General features: G+C 40.3%; 1 protein-coding gene across 6 annotated transcripts in view; it reads right to left on the minus strand.

The window, feature by feature from the left end:
* ATG4A (autophagy related 4A cysteine peptidase) overlaps window positions 1-22482 on the minus strand; it is a 59062-nt gene that overhangs the window by 9602 nt on the left and 26978 nt on the right. For 4 of the 6 annotated variants that reach the window (XM_036304739.1, XM_036304745.1, XM_036304744.1 and 1 more), the window contains exons 2-9: window positions 22186-22324; window positions 19046-19156; window positions 16323-16394; window positions 13761-13859; window positions 10706-10807; window positions 10460-10532; window positions 1017-1096; window positions 18-205 (exon numbers count right to left, since the gene is read on the minus strand). In XM_036304739.1, coding sequence (XP_036160632.1) covers window positions 18-205; window positions 1017-1096; window positions 10460-10532; window positions 10706-10807; window positions 13761-13859; window positions 16323-16394; window positions 19046-19156; window positions 22186-22216 — 756 coding nt within the window. In that variant the 5' untranslated portion in view covers window positions 22217-22324. The remainder of the gene's footprint in view (window positions 1-17; window positions 206-1016; window positions 1097-10459; window positions 10533-10705; window positions 10808-13760; window positions 13860-16322; window positions 16395-19045; window positions 19157-22185; window positions 22325-22482) is intronic. The other 2 variants (XM_036304740.1, XM_036304741.1) reach the window with 2 other exon arrangements.

The following is a 22482-nucleotide window of genomic DNA, read 5'->3' on the forward strand; positions in this document are numbered from 1 at the left end:
AAAAAGCAGTGACTTACTTTGAATGCATCAATATAGACAGGATTGATTTGGTTTATGCCCAGGCGGAGGGGCACAATGAGCAGCAGGGATTTCCAGGCTGGGCAGCAGGCAGAGGTGGCCTTACTGTGGTTCGAAGCATTCAGAGAATCAGGGGGACTCTCACCATCTGTATCAGTTCTCAAGGGAAGGACACGGCACATTTTTTCTAGAAACAGGAGACAAGAAAGCTGGTAAATTAGGTATCCAGCCCTGACAGATATGCCAAAGTCAAAACTAAGGGAGACCTCACATGATACCCCCTGCCTAGAAGGCCTTTGTCTCTATCTGCCACCAGAACCCAGCTCGTCCCACTTCCCACAGGAAGCCCAGGCCACTCTTCCAGCCCTTACTTCTCTTCCTTCTTGCAATTGAGCACTCCCTTACCTCCTGTCAGATATCATCGGCTCATTGAGAGAATCTCATTTCTCAACTAGTCTGCAAGGGTCTTTGGGAGAGGGACCGTGTCTTTTGGTTTCTCTAACCCCACGGTGGGGAGCACAGGGCTAGACTAGGGGACAGTCTCCACAGAAGACATGTTGGTGGTTTAACTGATTATCCACACTTGGGTGTCCTGCAAGGAAAAGGTCTGGTAACGCACCGAGGAACAGAAAAATCCTCCTGTTGTTTTCTTCCTTTCATAAAACTGAAAGGAAAGAGAAAAAAGGGATGCAGGGGATGATTAACCAGGGTTCTGTGATCCCCTAAGCTCCATTGCCCTGATGGGGCAGGTCAGAGCCAGTGTACGCGTGTGTGTGTGTGTGTGTGTGTGTGTGTGTGTGTGTGTGTGTGTACCAGTCTGCAGGGACCCAGCATCCTAAGATCCAGGCATGTCTGTCTGTCTGTCTATCTGCCTCTGTCTATGCCTCTCTCTGCCTGTATATCTATCTATATATATCTATCTCTCACTCCTGATTTCTGAATGGTGAGGAAGGACCTCACACCCACAACCCAGAAAGGTAAACAGACTGTGGACTCACTGATATCTTCAATGACCACTGTGTTATCCATTGAAACATAAACAGCCAAGGAATTCCATTCGTCAAATAAAGCAAGTTTTCTGCAAAGCAACATACAAGGAAGTCACAATTGTGGAAGATGAAAATATCAGCAGGAAACAATACAATCCATGCCCAGTGTTCCTGAAGTCACTGAACACTGAGCCTCAGAGAGGTTGGGGTTCAGGTTAGCTCTAGCTCCTTCAAGTGAGCACTGGAACATTCCATGTTTAGGGACCCTGAGTATGCCACAAAGTCACAGTTTCTGAACCTTGAAAAGGAGGTCCTACTTTACAAAATGGAAAAGTCTACCTCACAAGATGATGTTACTCCTCTTGGGTGAAAGAGAAGAGTTACTAATGCATCTGCTCCCAATAAGTTTTGTTTTGTTTCCTTTCCTTAAATAAAAGACATTCTAATTTATTGCTTTATTCGGTAAATGGAAACTGTCATATATATCAGTTTGGTTTGAGCTGAAACATAATATATTATATATTCTTTGGGAGGATAGATAATACAGAGAATACAACCCAGGAAAATCCAGAGAGACAGAGAGAAAGAGAGACAGAGAGAGAAACAGGTTGCTCATATCCATCCCCATGTGCTGTGAGAATGCTGTTTAAGAACATTTGTGCTGCAAATGGCTTTGGCTTTGGGTGCTTAGCTGAAGAAAGAGAACATGTTGAGTTGCATGACCCAAGAGATTAGGAAGAAAACCCCTTTGAGAGCATATCTGAAGTCTGAGCAAAGTACCATGATTATTTCTCCTTTATCTTCTCTTCCTGCCAGTTTGAAAGAAAAGTTTAACCTGGCTACTCAGATTCCTGGGTAAAGTCCAGTCTCACTCGACAAAAGAAAAAACATTCTCTCCCAAACCATGGTAGCTATCAGAAAGAGGTTAATTACTATTATACTTTTATTTTACTCGTTCTAACATATTATCTTTCTCAAAAATAATGATGAGGAGAATAGAAAATGGTGGCCGAATAGGCAGCAGTGTTGTCCACCTCCTCCTTGCAGTGGTTCTCAATCTTCCTAATGTCATGACCCTTTAATACAGTTCTTCATGTTGTGGTGACCCTCAACCATAAAATTATTTTCGTTGCTACTTCATAACTGTAATTTTGCTACTGTTATGAATCGTAATGTAAATATATGATATGCAGGATATATTTTCATTGTTCGCGACCCACAGGTTGAGAACCGCTGTAGGGCCAGGCTGGAAAAAGAACTAAATCAGAGAACATCCACCCTGAATTAACAAATTAGACACAGCTGAGGAGACAATTTTCAAAAAGGAAGGACAGAGATGCCTAGAGAATGCCACCTGCCAGCCATAATCTGTGTGGAACCACCACTGTGCCCTGGCAGTGAGTGGTGCAATACCTACTAGAAGGCTGCCAGAGGTCCTCAGGGACAGCACACTGCCAGAGTGAGCTCACGCACCAGGCCTCCTCACCAGCCTGCAGGGTCCCAGCATCCTAAGATCCAGCTCCAAGACTTCACAGTAAGTGCAAGCCAGGGGGATCCCTGCGCCCCACTCATGCCCCAGACACAAAATCCATGCTTGTTAGCCTGACCCAGAGGTACCCAGCACCTGCTCAACCCCAAGCCCCAGGACCTGCTGCTGGTGCAACCCAGACCAACCCAGAGCGTGCCCCACTCCAGACCACAAGAGAGTGGGGACTGTGTAACCCAGAGTAACCTGTGTGACCAAGAGCAACCACTGCTGGCATTATCCCAGCCCCTTGGACAGCCCTGATGAGGTGACCCAGAGCAATGCATGCCTGCTTCACCTCAGCTTAGGAGGGGCGACCCACAGCAACCCAGTGCATGCCTCACTTAGGTCCACAGGGGAGCTCTGACTGTGGGACCCAGAGCAACCCACACCCACTTTCTCCCGGCCCCTGGGACAGTCCTGTAGGGGATACCTGGAAGAACTCAGCACACGCCTCACTCCAGACTACAGAACAGCGCTGCTGGGGTGACCCAGAGCAAGCTGGTGTGCCCAGCCAGGTGCCAGAGGACCATGCTGCAAGAGCGCTGCCAGAGGGACCTACGGTGCCACCCTGCCATGAGTTCCAGGGCCGCACAGTGAATTGCATGTCAGAGGGCTCTGGGTCCTCACTGGGAATCACACACCAGAGAAACTGTGCACGTGCTCCCACCATCCCAAGCATCTGAAGCAGACAACTGAGGGTCCAGATCTGAGGGAGAAGGGGATACAACTCAGAGACTACACAATAAAGGTATGAGACTCAAGGCAGACCCAGCCTCTGAGCTAACGATTTCAGGACCATTGCCCTGATAGGGTCTTCAACCTCTCAAACTCCAAGCAGGGTACCCAGGGCCAGAAAGAGACAGCAAAAATGGGAAGACAAAGAAACAACCCCCCAAGGAAAGAAAAGGCTGAATCGCGAGAAAAGGAACTAAATGAAATGGAGACATGCAGTATTTCAGAAAAAGAATTTAGAGTAAATGTTATACAGTTCATAAACTGGAACAGATGAGAAAATCAACAGCTTATGTAAGAATCAAGAGGAAATAAAAATGCTATAGCTAAAATAAAAAACACAATGTAAGGTTTCAACAGTAGACTAGAAGTGGAGGACTGAATTAGTAAGTTAGAAGGCAGGGCAGAAAAAAAAACACACACAATCTGAACAGCAATTGGAGAAAAATATTACAAAGCCTAGAATGAGAGCGTAAGGGAGCTTTGAGAAACATGTAAAGAAGTAACATCCATATAATGGGGGTGTCAGAAGTACAAGAAGAGGAGCAAGGCTTACAAAACCTATCTGAAGAAATGACAGAAAACTTCCCTGATTTGAGAAAGAAGAGTCACAGAGAGTCCAAAACAAGATGAACCCAAAAAGACCCACACTGAGAAATGTCATAATTACAATGGCAAATGTTAATGACAAAGAGAGAATCTTAAAGGCTGCAAGATAGAGACAGAGAGTTACCTACAAGGTATCTCTCACTATATTATCAAATGATTTCTCAACAGAAACACATCAGGCCAGAGAGAATGCAATGAAGTATATAAAGTAATGCAAAGCAAGGGACTTAATCTAAGAATACTCTATGCAGCAAGGCTATCATTCAAAATTGAAGGGGAAATCAAGAGCTTCGCAAACAAAACAAAAAAAGGATAAGGGGGTTTATCACTACCAAGCCAGAAATGCAAGAAGTGCTAAAGGGACTGTTGTAATAACAAGAAATAGAAAGGGAAGAAGAAACACAGGCATAAATAATAAAAATGGCTACAAACAAGTACCTATCAATAATAACCTTAAACAGAAATAGAATAAATGCTCCAATCAAAAGACATTGAGTGGCTGAATGGATAAGAAAATATGACCCATATATATGCTGTCTACAAGAGACCCACCTCAGAACAAGGGACTCACACAGACTGAAAGTGAAGACGTGGAAAAATATTATTCACGCAAATGGAAATGAAAAAAAAAAAGCTGGGGTAGCAATACTTATATCTGACAAAATAGACCTCTAAGTTAACAAGAGATAAGGAAGGCCAATTCATAATACTAAAGGGGTTGACTACAACAAGAGGATATAACTCCGGTAAACACATATGCACCCAATGCAGGACTACCCAAATACAAAAATAAAATAAAATAAAATTTCTGAAAGATATCAAGGGAGAGATCGGCAGCAATACAATCATAGTAGGGGATTTTAATACCCCATTGACATCACTGGATAAATCATCTAGGCAAAAAATCAGCATAGAAACAGCAATTGTAAATGACTCACTAGATCAGGACTTAATTGACACCTTCAGAATATTTCACCTCGAAGGTACAGAATATACATTCTTCACAATGCACATGAGACATTTTCAAAGATAGACCACATACTTGGACACAGGCAAACTCTCTTCAAATTCAAAAAGATTGAAATCATATCAAGCATCTTCTCAGATCACAATGCATATTAGAAATCAACTACAATAAAAACAAAAAAATTTCAAACACTTGGAAGCTAAATAGCATGTTATTAAACTAGAGGCCTAGTGCACAAAATCCGTGCACTTGGGGGTGGGGGGCAGTCCCTCAGCCCGGCCTGCGCCCTCTCACAATCTAGGAGATGTCAGTCAGACATCCTTAGTGCTGCTGCTGAGGTGGGAGAGGCACCTGCCACCGCCACTGTGCTCACTAGCCGTGAGCCCGGCTTCTGGCTGAGCAGCACTCCACCTATAGGAGCGCACTGACCACTGGGGGACAGCTCTTGCATTGAGTGTCTGCCCCCTGGTGGTCAGTGCACATCACAGCAACCGGTCATTCCGCCATTCAGTTGATTTGCATGTTAGCCTTTCATTATATAGGATGATTGCGTTACCAACGTGATCAAAGAAGAAATAAAAAACATCCTGGAAACAAAGGACAATGAAAACACAACAATCTGAAATCTATGGGACACAGTGAAAGCAGTCCTGAGAGGGATGTTCATAGCATTATAGGCCTACCTCAAAAAAAAAAAAAAAAGAAAAAAGAAAAAGAAAAACTGGTAATAATTTAATAAATTATCTAACTCTAAAACTTAAGGAATTAGAAAGAAAGCAACAAGAAAAGGCCAGAGTGAGCAGAAGGAAGGACACAATAAAAATCAGAGTGGAAATAAATGACATAGAGACAAAAAAAAAAATTACAAACGATCAATGAAACCAGGAGCTGGTTCTTTGAAAAGATAAACAAGATTGATGAAACTCTACCCAGGTTCCTCATGAAGGAAAGAGAAAGGAACAAAATAAACAAAATCAGAAATGAAAGAGATGAAATAACAACAGACCCCACAGAAATACAAAGGATTGTAAAAAAAATAATATGAACTCTATTCCTGTCAGCCGAGAATAAATGGACATATTTCTACAAAAATACGACCTTGAAAAAATCAGGAAGAATAAAATAATCTGAATACACTGATACCTATGGAGGAAATTGAAGCAGTGATCAAACAACTTCCAGCAAACAAAAGCCCTGGGCCAGAAGGCTTCACAGGGGAGTTCTACCAAACATTCAAAGAAGAACTAAAACCTATTCCAAAAAATTCCAGACTATTCCAAAAAATTCAAGAGGAAGGTACACTTCCAAGCTCTTTCTATGAAGTCAGCATTACCCTAATCCCAAAACCAGATGAAGACACCACGAAAAAGGAGAATTACAGGACAATATCCCTGATGAACATAGACGCTAAAATCCTCAACAAAATTCTAGCAAATCAGATCCAGCATTACATTAGAAAGATCATACACCATGACCAGGTGGGATTTATTCCGAGGATGCAAGGATGGTACAATATCCCCAAATCAATAAATGTAATACATCACATAAACAAATTGAGAGACAAAAATCACATAATCATACCAACTGATGCAGAAAAAGCATTTGACAAAATCCAATACCCTTTCTTAATAAAAACTCTCAGCAAAGTGGGGATAGAGGGATCATACCTCAACATAATAAAAGCCTTATATGACAAACCTACAGTCAATGTCATACCCAATGGGCAAAATCTAAAACAATTTCCCCTAAGAACAGGAACACGATAAGGATGCCCACTTTCACCACTTCTGTTCGACACAGTCCTGAAAGTGCTAGCCATAGCCATCAGACAAGAAGAAAAAATAAAAGGTATCCAAATGGGAAAAGAAGAAGTAAAACTGTCATTATTCACAGATGACATGATATTGTACATAGAAAACCCTAAAGACTCCATCAAAAAACAAGTATATTTAATGAATAAATTCAGCAACATAGCAGGATACAAAATTAATACCCAGAAATTTATGGCTTTTCTATACACCAATAATGAACTCACAGAAAGAGATACAAACAAACAAAAAATCCCACTTACCATTGCACCAAAAAAAAATTAAGATACCTAGAAATAAACTTAACTAAAGAGGTAAAATACCTGCAATCAGAAAACAATAGGACATTGAAAAAAGAGATAGATGAAGACATAAACAAATGGAAGAATATACCATGTTCATGGATTGGTAGAATCAATGTCATTAAAATGTCCATACTACCCAAAGCAATCTATAGATTTAATGCAATTCCCATTAAAATATCAACAGCATATTTAACAGACCTAGAACAAACACTCTAAAAATTCATCTGGAATAGAAAATTACCCCAAATAGCCCCAGAAATCTTGAGAAAGAAGAACAAAGTTGGAGGGATCACAATACCAGATATCAAGCTATATTACAAAGCCACTGTTCTTAAAACTACCTGGTACTGGCACAAGAACAGGCATACAGACCATTGGAACAGAACAGAGAACCCAGAATTTGACCCAAGCCATTATGCTCAATTAATATTTGACAAAGAGGCAAGAACATACAATAGAGTCAAGATAGTCTCTTCAATAAATGGTGTTGGGAAAATTGGACAGATACATGAAAAAAAAATGAAACTAGACCACCAACTTACACCATACACAAAAATAAACTCAAAATGGATAAAGGACTTAAACGTAAGATGGGAAACCATAAAAATTTTAGAAGAATCCAAGGCAGCAAAATAACAGACATATGTTGTAGCAATATCTTTATCGATATATTAGTAGCTCCTAGGGCAATGGAAATTAAGGAGAAAATAAACAAATGGGACTACATCAAAATAAAAAGCTTCTGCACAGCAAAAGAAACTATCAACAAAACAACAAGAAAGCCCACTGCATGGGAGAACATATTTGCCAATGTTATATCCAATAACGGTCTAATATCCAAAATTTATAGGAAACTCATACATCCTACCAAAAAGAAGATAAACAATCCAATCAAAAAATGGGCAAAGGACTTAAATAGACACTTTTTGAAAGTGGACATATATAAGGCCAAGAGACAGATGACAATATGCTCAATGTCACTAAGCATTCGAGAGATGCAAATCAAAACAACAATGAGATACTATCTAACGCCTGTCAGAATGGCTAGCATCAACAAACAACAAGCGCTGGCATGGATGTACAGAAAAAAGGAACCCCTTTGCACTGCTGGTTGGAATGCAGAATGGTGCAGCCACTGTGGAAAACAGTATGGCGTTTCCTCAAAAAATTATAAATGGAGCTCCTATTTGACCCAGTAATCCTACTTCTAGGAATACATCACAAGAAACCAGAAACACCAATCAAAAAAGACAAATGCACCCCTATGTTCATAGCAGCACAATTTACAATAGATAAGATCTGGAAACAGCCTAAGTGCCCATCAGCAGATGAGTGGATAAAAAAACGGCAGTACATCTACACAATGAAATACTACACTGTTATAAAAAAGAAAGAACTCTTACCATTCGCAACAGCATGGATGGACATGAAGACCATTATGCTAAGCAAAATAAGGCAGTCAGAGAGAGATAAATATCACATCTCACTCATTTGTGGAATATAATGAAAAACACAAACTGAAAAACAACAACAGATCCATGGACAGAGAAGCATCAAACAGACCGTCAAACTTCAGAGGGAATGCAGGGGAGGGGGGTAAGAGATCAACCAAAAAACTGGAATGCATGCATACAAGCATAACCAATAGACACAGACACTAGGAGGAGGTGAGGGCATGTGCTGGGGGATGGGGGTGGCCCGGGAGTGGTCAATGGAGGAAAAAGGAAACATGTAATACTCTATTGGTATATAATATTTTAAACAATAAAGAATTTTTTAAAAATAATAATAATGATACTATACACTGCTGTTAATGATAACAATCATGTATCTGAACCTAGTTCAATATTTCTAAAAATTTATGTTTCCATTTGTTGTTGGGAACTTCAAAATCTATATATATAAAAGCCTAAGCAACCAGTCGACTGAACAACCGGTTGCTATGATGCACACTGACCACCAGGGAGCAGACACTCAACGCAGGAGCTGCTCCTTGGTGGTCAGTGAGCTCCCACAGTCAACCTCCCATGGTCCTTACCCCTGGCCGGCCAACCTCCCGCAGTCCCTCCCCCAGGCTGGGCGAGATGACTCTAATCAGCCCTGATCTCTGACCAGGCCGAGGGACCCCACCCATGCACGAATTCGTGCACCATGCCTATACTTGAGAATAAAGAAGCAAATTCTGAAGGATATCACTTAAAAACCAACCATTTCAAGCTGGGTTTTCGACTCAGCATAGCCATTCTAATCTTCTACACTTTCTACTCTGGGTTCCTACAGTGGCTCCCGAAATACTGCCAAAACCTCACTCTGCAGAGTCAATGATGCTCCAAAAGGCACTACAGACTAAGGTAAGAAAGTAGTCTCAGACATACTACACTGTTAGCGAAAAGTAAAACCAAGATATAGGTTTTACTTGGGTCCCCAGGAAATCCAGATTACTCCCATCACAAGCACATTTACAATGTGTTCTAGTTCACTGAAGACTGACTAATAATTGAATCAGTACCCCATCTGTACTTTGCATGGATCAGGTACCTCCATCATGCTCCAGAGAGCCCAGAATTGAAACAGGCTACATCTAAGAAGGCCCAATGATTTCAGTCTTCTGATGCTAAATCCAAACCCAGATTCTGGCTACCATTTTCATTCATTTATCAAAAATGTATTGAGCACTTAAGTGTGCCAGGCAGTTTTATGTGCTAGTGTTCCAGCAGTGAGCAAAAACAAATACAAGCTTTGCCCTCATGGAGTTTTCATTTGGTGATATGTTGTCAGGAAGGAGAGTGATAACAGGCAAGGTGACCTGCAGGTGTAGGTCCTGATGCCACTCACTTCATTCACTTCCTAAACATTGGTCCAGGCTTCTCCACCTTGCCTCTTACTATGGGAGGTGAATTTTGGAATTTAACAGAACAAGTGCAAAATTACTAAGCTGGGCATGTGAAGTCTGCTAAGAGATCACAGACAGATTCCAAGACTCCCTTGGGTTTGCCTCCTCCAATAAGTCATGAGTTCCTTGAGGCAAGGAGTGTGTCTAGTTCATTTCTGTATACCATGCACTTAGCACAGTAAAGACACCCAGTAAATTTTGAATGAATAAATAAATGATAAGTGGGCTTTTTATAATACTATACAGGGTGGGAGTCCATGTCTTGCCTAGGCTGGCTCAGTCTCCCCCACTTAGTATGAATACTTTGGCTTCAAAGTGACCCTCATGCTGATGGCACGTGAGCACCAATCTGTGGGGATACCAAATGAGTCCTGAGGTACCTCTACATATACTGGTACCAATGACTATACCTCTGATATACCAAGACAGCTATGCCCAGTTACACATTTCAAAAAATTGTCTGAGAAAAATGGTACAGATGTTTGCTGGTTTAGTGGGATGGCTTACTTAGTGGAATGGCAAGAATAGTTAGGTTAATGGCACATTGAATTGGTGGAGGAGGAAGGCATAAGAGATAGTATAATAAAGTGAATGCCAGACTCTTACTTACTTTAACACCTGTGCAACTGTATTTGGTCCAAACCATTCGCCAATTGACTTTCCTTCTCCTACACCCATTTGCGCTGTTTTTATGTGGAAAAAAATAAACATGTTAGCAAAAGGTCTTCCAGCATGCCACAAAATCCCAACTTTCTGCATAAATAAACAGGTGGACAACTTAGTGGAGCCACATACAAGGTAGAGGACAAGAAGAGCAAGTACAGGCATTGTTTTTAAACCACTGATGTGACCTTACCCATTTGATGGATAGAGTAGCAACAGTCTTTTCTATCTAAGAAGCACTGTAGGATCCGCTGGTATTCTTTGGGTTGTTCTTTTTGTTTCTCCCAGTTCCAGTCTTTTAGGGGAAAAAAAAGAGTTAAGTTATTTTTATAATTTCTTATTACTTCTCTGAACTCTTATTATAACCATGAAGTTAGAAGGACTACAAAGAAGTTTTATCTTAATGGCAGGAATGATCAACTTAGAACATTCCTAAATATCTTTAATTTTGATGACAAAGGCATCTGGAAACTGATTACTTTCAAAGACTTGATAGGTGTAAAGTAAAAGCATAACAAGAAGTTGACCAAGGAATTGACTTAGCCCCAGGGCTAGAAGTGGGTAAATATTATATGAAAACAGTCTCATAAAGGCCTTTCTGGTCAGCTACTCAATGACCAAGGGGTCACACAAAACCCAGCAACATATCCGTATATCACCCAGATGTCAGTGTCTCATCACCACACAGACAGCAACGGCTTTGTCCTTATATTTTGGCAGTATTACCAAAAGAGTCTCATGGGGGTAGTACTATTCTGATACACATTTCACAGGGGAATATACACAATTCAGAGCTAAGGAAGCCTTAAAAAATTGCATGCTGCCAATTTTACACATTTAAAAAGTCCACACTGAGCTTTGCAAAACCAAATACCTTTTCTATCAGTATTCAAGGTTTCCTTATGACCAAAACCAAAATAATCACATCTGTAAGGATCCCATCCATGACTTAGGCACAACCCTCCAATGCTACTGACGACAACTGCAAAAACTTGCAATAACCACTGCTGTGGACAGGATGCACTGCTCCCATCCCTCCACTCCAGGAACTCTGTCTAATGGGACAGAATTCTGAGGCTTGCTTTGCTTCCAAGGCATAAATTTACCTCCTGAGGTTTTAGAAAGGGTTTGAATTCACAACTTAATTTTACTTGAAGCCAAAGGCCATTATCTCCAGAGTCTTCCATTCTCTTTGCTTTGAGTATTTCTGAAACCAAAGTTTTAAACTTCATATTCAACACAGACTTCAGAGGGTTATCTGTATCCAACTGTTTTTCATCGGCTAACAAATTGTCCAAGTCTGAGGAAATCCTGATTAGCTGGCTGCTACTAGTAAGTACCACTAAATAGTTTCTGATGACGGTGATAAGTGAATCCACCTCAATAACTAAATAGGAAACACAACAGAACACTTCTTCACAAAATTACATCTTCTAATTCATCTTTGCTATAAGATCTATTCCCAAATCCTTCCTGCTATTTGCTTTTACATTAAAATAATTGAGACTGCTTACTGGGATTTTTTCCCCAGTTTGCTTTTCACAAAATTCACTTGCAGAAGAAACATCTTTTTTAAAATTCTTTATTGTTGAAAGTATTACATATGTCCCTTGTTCCCCCCATTGTCCTCTCTCAGCCTGCACCTACCCCTCAGTCCCGACCTTCACCCCCACATTGTCTATGTCCATTGGTTATGCTTATATGCATACATGCTCTTTGGTTGATCTCTTATTCCCCACCCCCCAGAAGAAACATATTCTCATTTATAAATGAAAAAAGTCATCCAGCCAGTAAGCTCAGTGGTTGAGCATCAACCTATGAACCAGGAAGTCACAGTTCAATTCCTGGTCAGGGCATATGCCTAGGTTGTGGGCTCAATCCCCAGAGTGGGGCATGCAGGAGGCAGCTGATCCATGATTCTCTCTCATCATTGATGTTTCTATCTCTCTCTCTTCTCTCCCTTCCTCTCTCTGAAATCAATAAAAACATATTATAAATGAGAAAAAGTTAAATAGTAAGAATGAATCTTCTCCAAGAAGTGTACCATAGAGACATCTCTGAACAAGGAGTCAGAAGTCCTACATTATATTCCCAAATCTATGTTTTCTAGCTGTTTGACCCTGGGAAAGTCACCTTACTTCCTGAACCTCAGTTTCTTCATCTGATAAACAGAAAGCAGGCACAAGATATCACAAACCCCAAAAAGAAGGAATCAGGCCCTCAAATCTCCCCAGATCCTTCCACAATCATTTGTGATAATGGCAGCAGGGTGTGTGAGGTTGCACAATGGAGAAAAGGAATAATAATGTTTCCATTCTTTGAATCTCAATGATTTCAGCAGAAAATCTCAGTTAAGGTATCCTTTCACTCCTTCATCCTCAAGTTGAACTGGACTTTCACTCAATTGCCAAAACTGGCATCCAGTCAGGGTCACCCTACAGATGCTCACAGGGAAGCACACATCTTAAGAAAGCAAGAATTGCCCAGCCAGCGTTGCTCAGTGGTTGAGCATTGGCCTATGAACCAGAGGTCATGGTTTGATTTCTGGTCAGGGCATTTGCCTGGGTTGCGGGCTCGATCCCCAGTGTGGGGGCGTGAAGGAGGTAGCCGATCAATGATTCTCTCTCATCATTGATATTTCTATCTCTCTCTCCCTCTCCCTTCCTCTCTGAAATCAATAAAGATAGATTTTTTAAAAAAGAAAGGAAGACTCAAGAGTTCCAACAATGATTATTGAAATGATTTTAATAAAGTAGTTTTTTGAGGAAGATAATTTAAGGATCCCTTAATCATCAAATGGATATCTTCAGTGAACCAAAACCAAAATAGCACCAGCTCCCTCATTAGGCATTTCCTTTATGTCATTTACATCCTTTGCCAGGCAGATATTTTAAATGAGGTCAAGAAACAGACCTACCACCACACCCTTCCTCCTGCTCCCTTTGTTATGTGACCCGTTTAAGGACTCAGTCACACAATGACGAAGATGGAAACTAAATGACACACCTGCCTCAAGATTCAATTCTGTCCCTCTGGCTTGGTGATTCACAAGGAAATCTCACCTCTTTCCTTCTCATGGGAGACTTTGTCAACTTGTCAACCACACCACTTGAGCTTACATGGAGCACTTTTAGGACCTGTAGCTCGGTTAGTGAGTACTCCTCAAGTTCACTACAAATATGAAACCACCAGCAGTAAGCCCTACTGAAGAGGTCTCTAAGGCAGTTTAGAGAACAAATTTAACTCACCCCTTCCCAAGTGTCTGCAGATAAGGGCTTGAGCCAGCATCATCTGTCCACAGCGTAGCATACATCCCCAGCCAGCATCTGATGAAGGGCCCGTTCCTCCTGTTGGCAAAATGGATGGCAATAAATATGAGTTCCTGAAATTGCCCTTTCCCCAAACAATCAGCATGTCTGGGAATCATACAAGATACACACACAGACACACACACACACACACACACACACACACACACACACACACACACACTCTGAAAAGAGGTAAGAGATATAGCCAGATATCAAACAGGGTTTGTTACAGGGTGGAACTTGCAAAGTTAATGCTGAGTTAACCAAAATGGGTTCTATGGCCAAAAACAAAATAAACAAATGAACAGAACCTGCTTGGAGACTTCTAGGTATGCATGCAATTTTGGTAGACGAGTGCAATGTATGACTACCAACACTTAGTCTATGCCATATAATTACCTGTTTGACCAAACCTGGCTTTGCACAGCTCACCTTTCAGGGAAACCCATCTTACCTTACTTAAGAAATAAATGCTACAAAAGGCAATCATCAAAATGGTCAAAGATATCTGGAAGACTTTTGACTGTTCTAAATGTACATTATAAAGATCTGAACAGCAAGAAGGGCAATGTAAAATAGAGGAAAGAATCTTAAATTGGGCATCAGAAGACTAGCCTCTAAATACCTAAATCTAAATCTCATCTATAGACTGGGGATAATAGCATATACCCTGGCTACTATCAGAGGGGATTATAAGAATCAAGTGAGAGAGTATCTGGGAAAGTGTTCTACAACCCACTCAGGATAATGGAAATATTTGGTGTTATGAGTAAGGTCATAATTAAGAATACTATTAATAGCCCAGCCAGTGTTGTTCAGTGGTTGAACATCTACCTATGACCAGGAGGTCATGGTTCAATTCCTGATCAGGGCACATGCCCAGGTTGCAGGCTCCACCCGCTAGTGTAGGGCGTGCAAGAGGCAGCTTCTATCTCTCTTTCCCTCTTCCTTCCTCTCTCTGAAATTCATAAGAAACCCAATCTCATTTTAACCAAATAATTTCAACATTTCCCCCTATCTATGTTTGGACAATAAATATATTATATATATAATACATTATATATAATATATATTAAAAGAATACTATTAATAAATTAGAAATGTACTATATCTTTAAAAGGCACAAAACCAGCTAATAAATGAAATAAGACAAAGAGTTCCATTTTAAGAACACTTGATGTAACAAAAATCCCACAAATGTGGTCAGGATGAGCTTACTATCCTTTTTCATGGTACCAATGAAATCAGATAACTTGGATGGCAGAGGAGACATTCTGCTTTTATTGCTTTCATATCCCAATATGGAAGTGAACAAGTATACTATGAGCATGATCTCACAAAAGTAACGTTAAAGGGGGCCATCAACCTTATAAGACAAGTGAGCCAAGGTGGCTGCCCCTTTCCTTTTGTTGTGGGGATTGAAGGAGCGTTGCTACAGTAACAAGAGAAGGGTTGAGCCAACTTGAGAGCTGGAAGAGGAGCCCTTGGCTCTTGCTCATATTGGGATTACCGGCCAGATTAGTATGGAAAAGATTCAGTGAAGCTCACATAAAGAAGAGAGCATCGAATGCCAAAACATTGTCAGAGTTGAATTGCAAATGTCTTCAAGCTTTGCAAAGACCTCTTCACTGGAGACAGTTAACAGTTTAGAATCACTGGGTACTGAAAATAGCTATTTTGTTTGTTTTACTGCTCAGGTACTTCCTGCAGAGGGAAAAAAAATGTCTGTGTGGACTTCATTTTTGGCACTTTATCAGAAAACTTGATCTGAAGCCAATTAATAGGTCCAGTCCTGTATCAAAATTGGTCAGACAGGTTTCCTGTTAGGAGAATAGCTTCCACCATTGGGTTTGGTAATCTTTTCCCACAAGGCCATGATACCAGAAATAGGTCACCCTACTTGCAAACATTTTAGAAATTTTCTCTAGAGGGAGCCTGTTCACTTAGCTTATTGAATTGTCCTTTTTTTTTTTTTTTTTCCTAAACAGTAGCTGGTACTCTAAACCTAGAATTTGGTCCAAGGAAATCTATCTTCATTTATCTCCCAGTGGTAAGGTGTTCTCATTTCATAGGGGAAAACAATCAAAAGAATTACTTTCTTTTCTTCAGGTACAATTGTCTTTAATAATCAAGTACCTACTTGATTAAATTATAATCTACACAAAGCAGTAGATTATAATTTAACAAATATTGCCCAAATGAAAAGTCTGACTTTTTCCTTACTCTCAGAAGTAAAATAAATAATACAATCCAGAGCCTGAACACTTGGAGGTGGGCTCAAAAGTATCTTGGTATTACACATTAACAGTATGGAGCCATACATGATGAGGTTCCTTGGCAATAAAACTTTTGCCATGAAATGTAAGACTTAAATACTCCCCTAAATCAAATTCTTAATCATAGTGAGCTTCTAATTTGGAGATTTCTGTGAACTCGCTGAAAACTTCAGGCAAGCTATGTACAAGGAAGAAAGCACAGTATAACAAATCATATACCTACCAATTGGTGAAAATTTCCTTCTGTATGTAAACCATAGACGAGCACTTATATCAGACAACAGCTTAGATTTTTCTGTAATTAAATGTGAAATTCAAATTAAATCACCACATCCCATCTAAAGATATCTGCTTTTGATTTCCAATCCAGCGGCAAACTAATTTTCAAATAACCAGATAATTTCATTATTATGGGGCTAGGGAAATTCATAAGAAATCCAATCTTATTTTAACCAAATAATTTCAACATTTCCCCCTACCTATGTTTTGACAAGAGCCACTGGCTAGTACAATGCTGCTGGGTGGCTCCTGTCTCTTTTCCACTGAGCTCCATGGTCTTGGCAGGTACTAACACTGGGGTCATGGCCATAAGACAAAGAATAGGAAAAGCAAGGATCCTAGGTAACCAACTAACAAGGCAATCAGCCCTGCCTAATTGGTGACATTTGACTGAATCTGTCATCAGTACTCACTTTCTGTTATCTAAAACTGGGTATGGGTGTGTGTGTGTGGTGGGGTGTACACATGTGGACATGTTTAACTAAAATGAAAGTGCTCTGTTAAGCAAATTAGTTATGTAAGCAATGTATTAATACCACCTAGTGCAACTAGTATTTGTAATCTAAATAGATGTATAACATCATAAATGTTTTTGTGTCTATTTTGAAAGTATGCTTTTTTGTATTTTATGACAAATTTATTTCGATGGCCACAAATATGGCTTCCATGTTCCCATCAATATTTAGATGTGGTTCTATCTTTCTTAGTCTTCTCTCTCCCCTTTTCAACAACATATCCTCATGTTTGTATTCTGTATAGTATAGTACTTATATCCATTGCATTTTAAGAGAGAAAAAAAGGAAATTCAGTATCAGTCTATAGTTTCTATTTTCTCCCTTGCCTTTCCTTTTAACTAATCAGAAAATTACTGTCTGGATTTTCCTTCCCCTTCATGTCCACAGTGTCTGGCACATTTGGGGAAGCAGATGTATAATGGTTAAGAGTAAAATTCCTGGAGTCAAACTCTCCCTGGGTTTGAACCCTGACTATTCTACTTACCGACTGTGTAGCCCTGTCACTGAGACTCATTCTCATCATCCATAAGATGGGGAGAGCACCTACTTCATAGAGTTGTGAGCATTCCACAAGATAATACATGAAAGTGCTTAGATGCTAAAGTATGTAGTAAGCCTGCATAAATGTTAGCTGCTATTATATATGCCTCCTCTCAAAATGTAAAGACCAGTCACTCCTTCCTTCCTCTGATATTTTCTATACCTCTCACCTTCCCTATATGCTAGGAAGTCTGGGGAAGTTGTATGGACATTTTAACAATTTCACTTTGAAAGGCATTTTGCAATTTAACATTTGAATATGGGTATATTTGACAACCTAGTGATTTCTGTTGTCAAGGAATGCAGAACTAGAAGAGATGAGCTCCAGTCCCCTCATTTTATGTGCTAGTGAAGGGAGTTAAGCTCCAAAAGGGAAAATGACTTATCTAAGGTAGTAGAAGAGTCTGAATAGAAAAATTCTCCTAATGGCTAGCCCTGGTTGTTTTCCACTGTTCAGTCTTGTCCTATCAAAATTATGAAGCCAGACTCAGGAGGAGCTACAAAATGCCTAACTTCCTTTCCTGCTTTTTGATGAGCTTCTTCCTGTTACTCCCTCGATGCTGGGGCCTCTCCTCAGACAGATACAAAATCAGAGCTGCCTCACTCCAAGCTCAGGAATTTTCTCTGTACAGGGCCATTAGCAGTTTTAGGTTTAAAGATCTTTCCCAATCTATGAGAATGTAAGAGTAAGAAAGACAAATTCAGCCCTAGCCAGTGTATCTCAGTAGTTAGAGGATTGGCCTGTGCACTGGAGGGTTTTGGGTGTGATTCCAAGTCAAGGGCACATACCTGGGTTATAGGTTCAATCCCTGGCCACAGTCGGTTCCTGTGCAGGAGGCAACCAATCAAAGTGTCCAATCAATGTGTCTCCCTTATATCAATGTCTGTCTCTCTCTCTCTCTCTCTCTCTCTCTCTCTCTCTCTCTCTCTCTCTCTCTCTCTCTCTCCCTCCCTCCCTCCCTCCCTTCCTCCCTCCCTCAAACGCAATAGAAAAAATATCCTCGGCTGAGGGTTAACAACAACAACAAAAAGACAAATTCAAGCTTCCTTTCCATCTATCTAGCTGTATGTTCTATACACAATCAGAATAAAGTAAAACAGAGCTATAATCAGCAAAATATCTCAAACTACAAGACTTCTCAGTGTCTGATATTGTTTCTGACAGCCATGGGCTGTTTAGAAGTCCCAAGTGCTTTAACCTAGACAGAAAAGGACATGTGAGGAATGAAAAGTATGCAGCCCAGTCATCAAAGACTAGATACTGGTTACTGATACCAGGAGTGGGTCCATGCTTTTTGAAACCTGAGTCTTATAGAATTCAGGGATTCTGCTTTAGGGGAAAGAATACGAATATATGACCTTTTCAAATTGTACAAACACTTACGACCATATAAACATGCTGCAAGGGCCTCTTAAGGTCTTGGAAGGGGCCTCTGCAAGGGAAGGGCCTGAGGCTTAAACTTCTTTGGCTGCCCGGTAAATCAGCTAGAGAGTAGGATTAACAGTTATCAAGGTCATGTTCTGCCAACCCAAGGAGGAAAACTGTATAGGACCTTGACCTCAAGCACCCACTTTATTTGGGTTCTCACAGACAAATGCTACCAAACCTTACCTGTTTTAAGGAGGTGCTGTTTCCCCAAGATCCATACCAGGTCATCTGTATCTGGAAATTCTTCTAGGTAGTCAGCAAAAATAGTAATTTGGTTTTCATACTTGGATAAAACTGAAATTAAAGGGAAGAAACTCAGGCAAAATTTAACAAAGGGGGCTTGCTTCCGTGGTCTACTGATTATTACCTTTATCCTAAAGGTGAAAGGTCATGAGTTGGGCTCCAAAGTAATAGAAGCAAATCCTTTTCTTTGAGGAAAAGAGACACTCACAGGCCACAAAATCTTTTAGTTAAGGGATTTCCTCTTGACCACCTTTTTTGACCTTCCCCTTTAAGGCTCTATTTGGCACCCCATCTTAATAATTATTTGGCTACAGTTAACTCAAAACCTTTTCTTTCATGGGGCCTTCTTAGTAAACAGTCACTTATCTAGCTTCTCCTAAAATTAGTTTAGCAGGATAATACAATAATACCTTAATACCTAACTCCTACCCACATCACAGGGAATATTGTAAGGTTTCTAGTGGCCAATGACTTGGAAGGGGCTATGACAAGTCTGAAAGTTTATACAACTATGAAAATGTAATATTTTAGCTGGAAGACTGAATGTTTTAATGGTACTTTGATTTGTTATTTTATTCACATATGACTTCTGCAAAGTAGGATCTCGCAGCTGATGATAAATACAGGGTGAGGCAAAAATAAGTTTACAGTTGTGAGTATGCAAAACATAGAGTTTATTCTTGCATTATTATTTATTAATTTCTGTATTATTTTACAAAATAATATGAACAACTGTAAACCTACTTTTGCCCTACTCTGTATAACTTGTTCTTGGGATTCACAAATGACTATGGTTCTCTCTCAAAATAAAGTAACAGAATAAAATATAATTAAACCTTGTAAGATCATAGGCCAGAATCTCAGAATTTATGAGCATGTAATGTAGGAGTAGTTAAAATTCACTTTTGTACCATTGGTGTCTGCCAAAAGAGTCAAGACTGAACTACAAAGGGGTTTTATCTCAAAAGTTCTCTTTAAAAAACTCTCAGCAAAGTGGGAAGAGAGGGATCATACCTCAACATAATAAAAGCCTTATATGACAAACCTACAGCCAGCATCATACTCAATGGGCAAAAACTAAAACCATTTCCCCTAGGAACAGGAACAAGACAGGGATGCCCACTCTCACCACTCCTGTTCGACATAGTACTGGAAGTGCTAGCCATAGCAATCAGACAAGAAGAAGAAATAAAAGGCATACAAATTGGAAAAGAAGAAGTAAAACTGTCATTATTTGCAGATGGCATGATATTGGACACAGAAAACCCTAAAGACTCCATAAAAAAACTATTAGATTTAATAAATGAATTCAACAATGTAGTAGGATACAAAATTAACACCCAGAAATCTATGGCCTTTTTATACACCAACTACAGGCCTGGTGCACAAATTCATGCATGGGTATGGTCCGGCTGGCCCGCCCTGATGGGGGTCTATAGGTCTGAGCTGGCAGGGGAGAGGGGCCACCAGCAGTTGGCCAGCTGCCCCTGCCCCCGATTGGGATGTTGGGGGCTGATCAGGGGCCAGGCCAGCCGGGAGGGTGGCCAATCAGGGCCCAGATCAGGCTGGTTGGCTGCCACAGTATATGTCACAGCCAACGGTCGTTCTGGTCATTCTGGTCATTCCGCCATTCAGGTCGCTGGCCTTTTATATATAGATAATGAACTCACAGAAAGAGAAACAAAATGGATAAAGGACTTAAACATAAGATGGGAAACCATAAAAATCTTAGAAGAAGCCATAGGCACCAAAATAGCAGACACATGTCGTAGCAATATCTTTACCAATACAGCTCCGACAGCAATGGAAACTAAGGAGAAAATAAACAAATGGGACTTCATCAAAATAAAAAGCTTCTGCACAGCAAAAGAAAATTATCAACAAAACAAGAAAGCCCACTGCATGGGAGAACATATTTGCCAATGTTATATCCGATAAGTGCCTAATCTCCAAAATTTATAGGGAACTCATACATTTTAACAAAAGGAAGATAAATAATCCAATAAAAAAATGGCAAAGGACTTAAATAGACACTTTTTGAAAGTGGACATACAGAAGACATATGAAAACATGCTCAAAGTCACTAATTATCTGAGAGATGCAAATCAAAATGACAATGAGGTACCTTCTCACACCTGTCAGAATGGCTATCATCAACAAACAACAAGTGCTGGTGAGGTTGTGGAGAAAAAGGAACCCTTGTGCACTGCTGGTGGGAATGCAGACTGGTGCAGCCACTGTGGAAAACAGTATGGAGTTTCCTCAAAAAATTAAAAATGAAATTCCCATTTGACCCAGTAATCCTACTTCTAGGAATATATCACAAGAAACCAGAAACACCGATCAGAAAGGACAAATGCACCCCTATGTTCATAGCAGCACAATTTACAATAGCTAAGATTTGGAAACAGCCTAAGTGCTCATCAGCAGCTGAGTGGATTAAAAAATGGCCGTACATCTACACAATGGAATACTATGCTGCTATAAAAAAAAGAACTCTTATCATTTACAACAGCATGGATGGACATGGAGAACATTATGCTAAGTGAAATAAGCCAGTCAGAGAAAGATAAATATCACATGATCTCACTTATTTGTGGAATATAATGAACAACATAAACTGATGAACAAAAATAGATCCATAGACAGAGACATGTCAAACAGACGGTCAAACCTCAGAGGAAAGGCAGCGGGGGCGGGGGGGGGGCGGTAAGAGATCAACCAAAGGACTTGTATGCATGCATATAAGCATAACCAATGGACGCAGACACTAGGGGGATGAAGGCATGTGCTGGGGGGTGGGGTGGCCGGGGAGAGGTCAGTGGGGGGGGGGGGGGAAGGAGACATATGTAATACTATATGTAATAATTTAAACAATAAAGAATTTTAAAAGTTCTCTTTAAGTAAATTTTCTGAGGGAAATAATATTGCAGACAGTAAATAGGTTTCCAAGCCAGCCCCCAAAAAAACCTATTTTAAACTATAACCAGAAAAACCAAATTGATAGTATATTTTATAGTGTACGGTTATTTCTATGAGAACAATACATCAACTTCAATGCTAAGACACCCAGCACATACCTTCTCCTCTCAATTCTTGGAGTCTCCCCATCCCCTAATAAAGAGGAGCTCAGAGAAGGTAGGGGTCCTTCTGTGTAGCTACAAGTAGCTGTAGGGTCTCTCCCAAAGCAGTCCCTAAAAGCCTCATGTGAATGGGTTCCTGTAAAAATGGCATTGTTGGATATGTTTAACTCACTTGAAAGAACAAATTGTTTTGTTTGGCTTTGTTTTCTAAGGCAGGAGCATACTGCTTTCATAGAAATAAATGTTCCCAAAAATAAATGAGTCATATCTGGTCATGAAAACAGGTTCACCTGC

The sequence above is a fragment of the Myotis myotis genome, unplaced genomic scaffold (genome assembly GCF_014108235.1).
Source record: "Myotis myotis isolate mMyoMyo1 unplaced genomic scaffold, mMyoMyo1.p scaffold_m19_p_4, whole genome shotgun sequence".
NCBI classification, from domain to species: Eukaryota; Metazoa; Chordata; class Mammalia; order Chiroptera; family Vespertilionidae; genus Myotis; species Myotis myotis.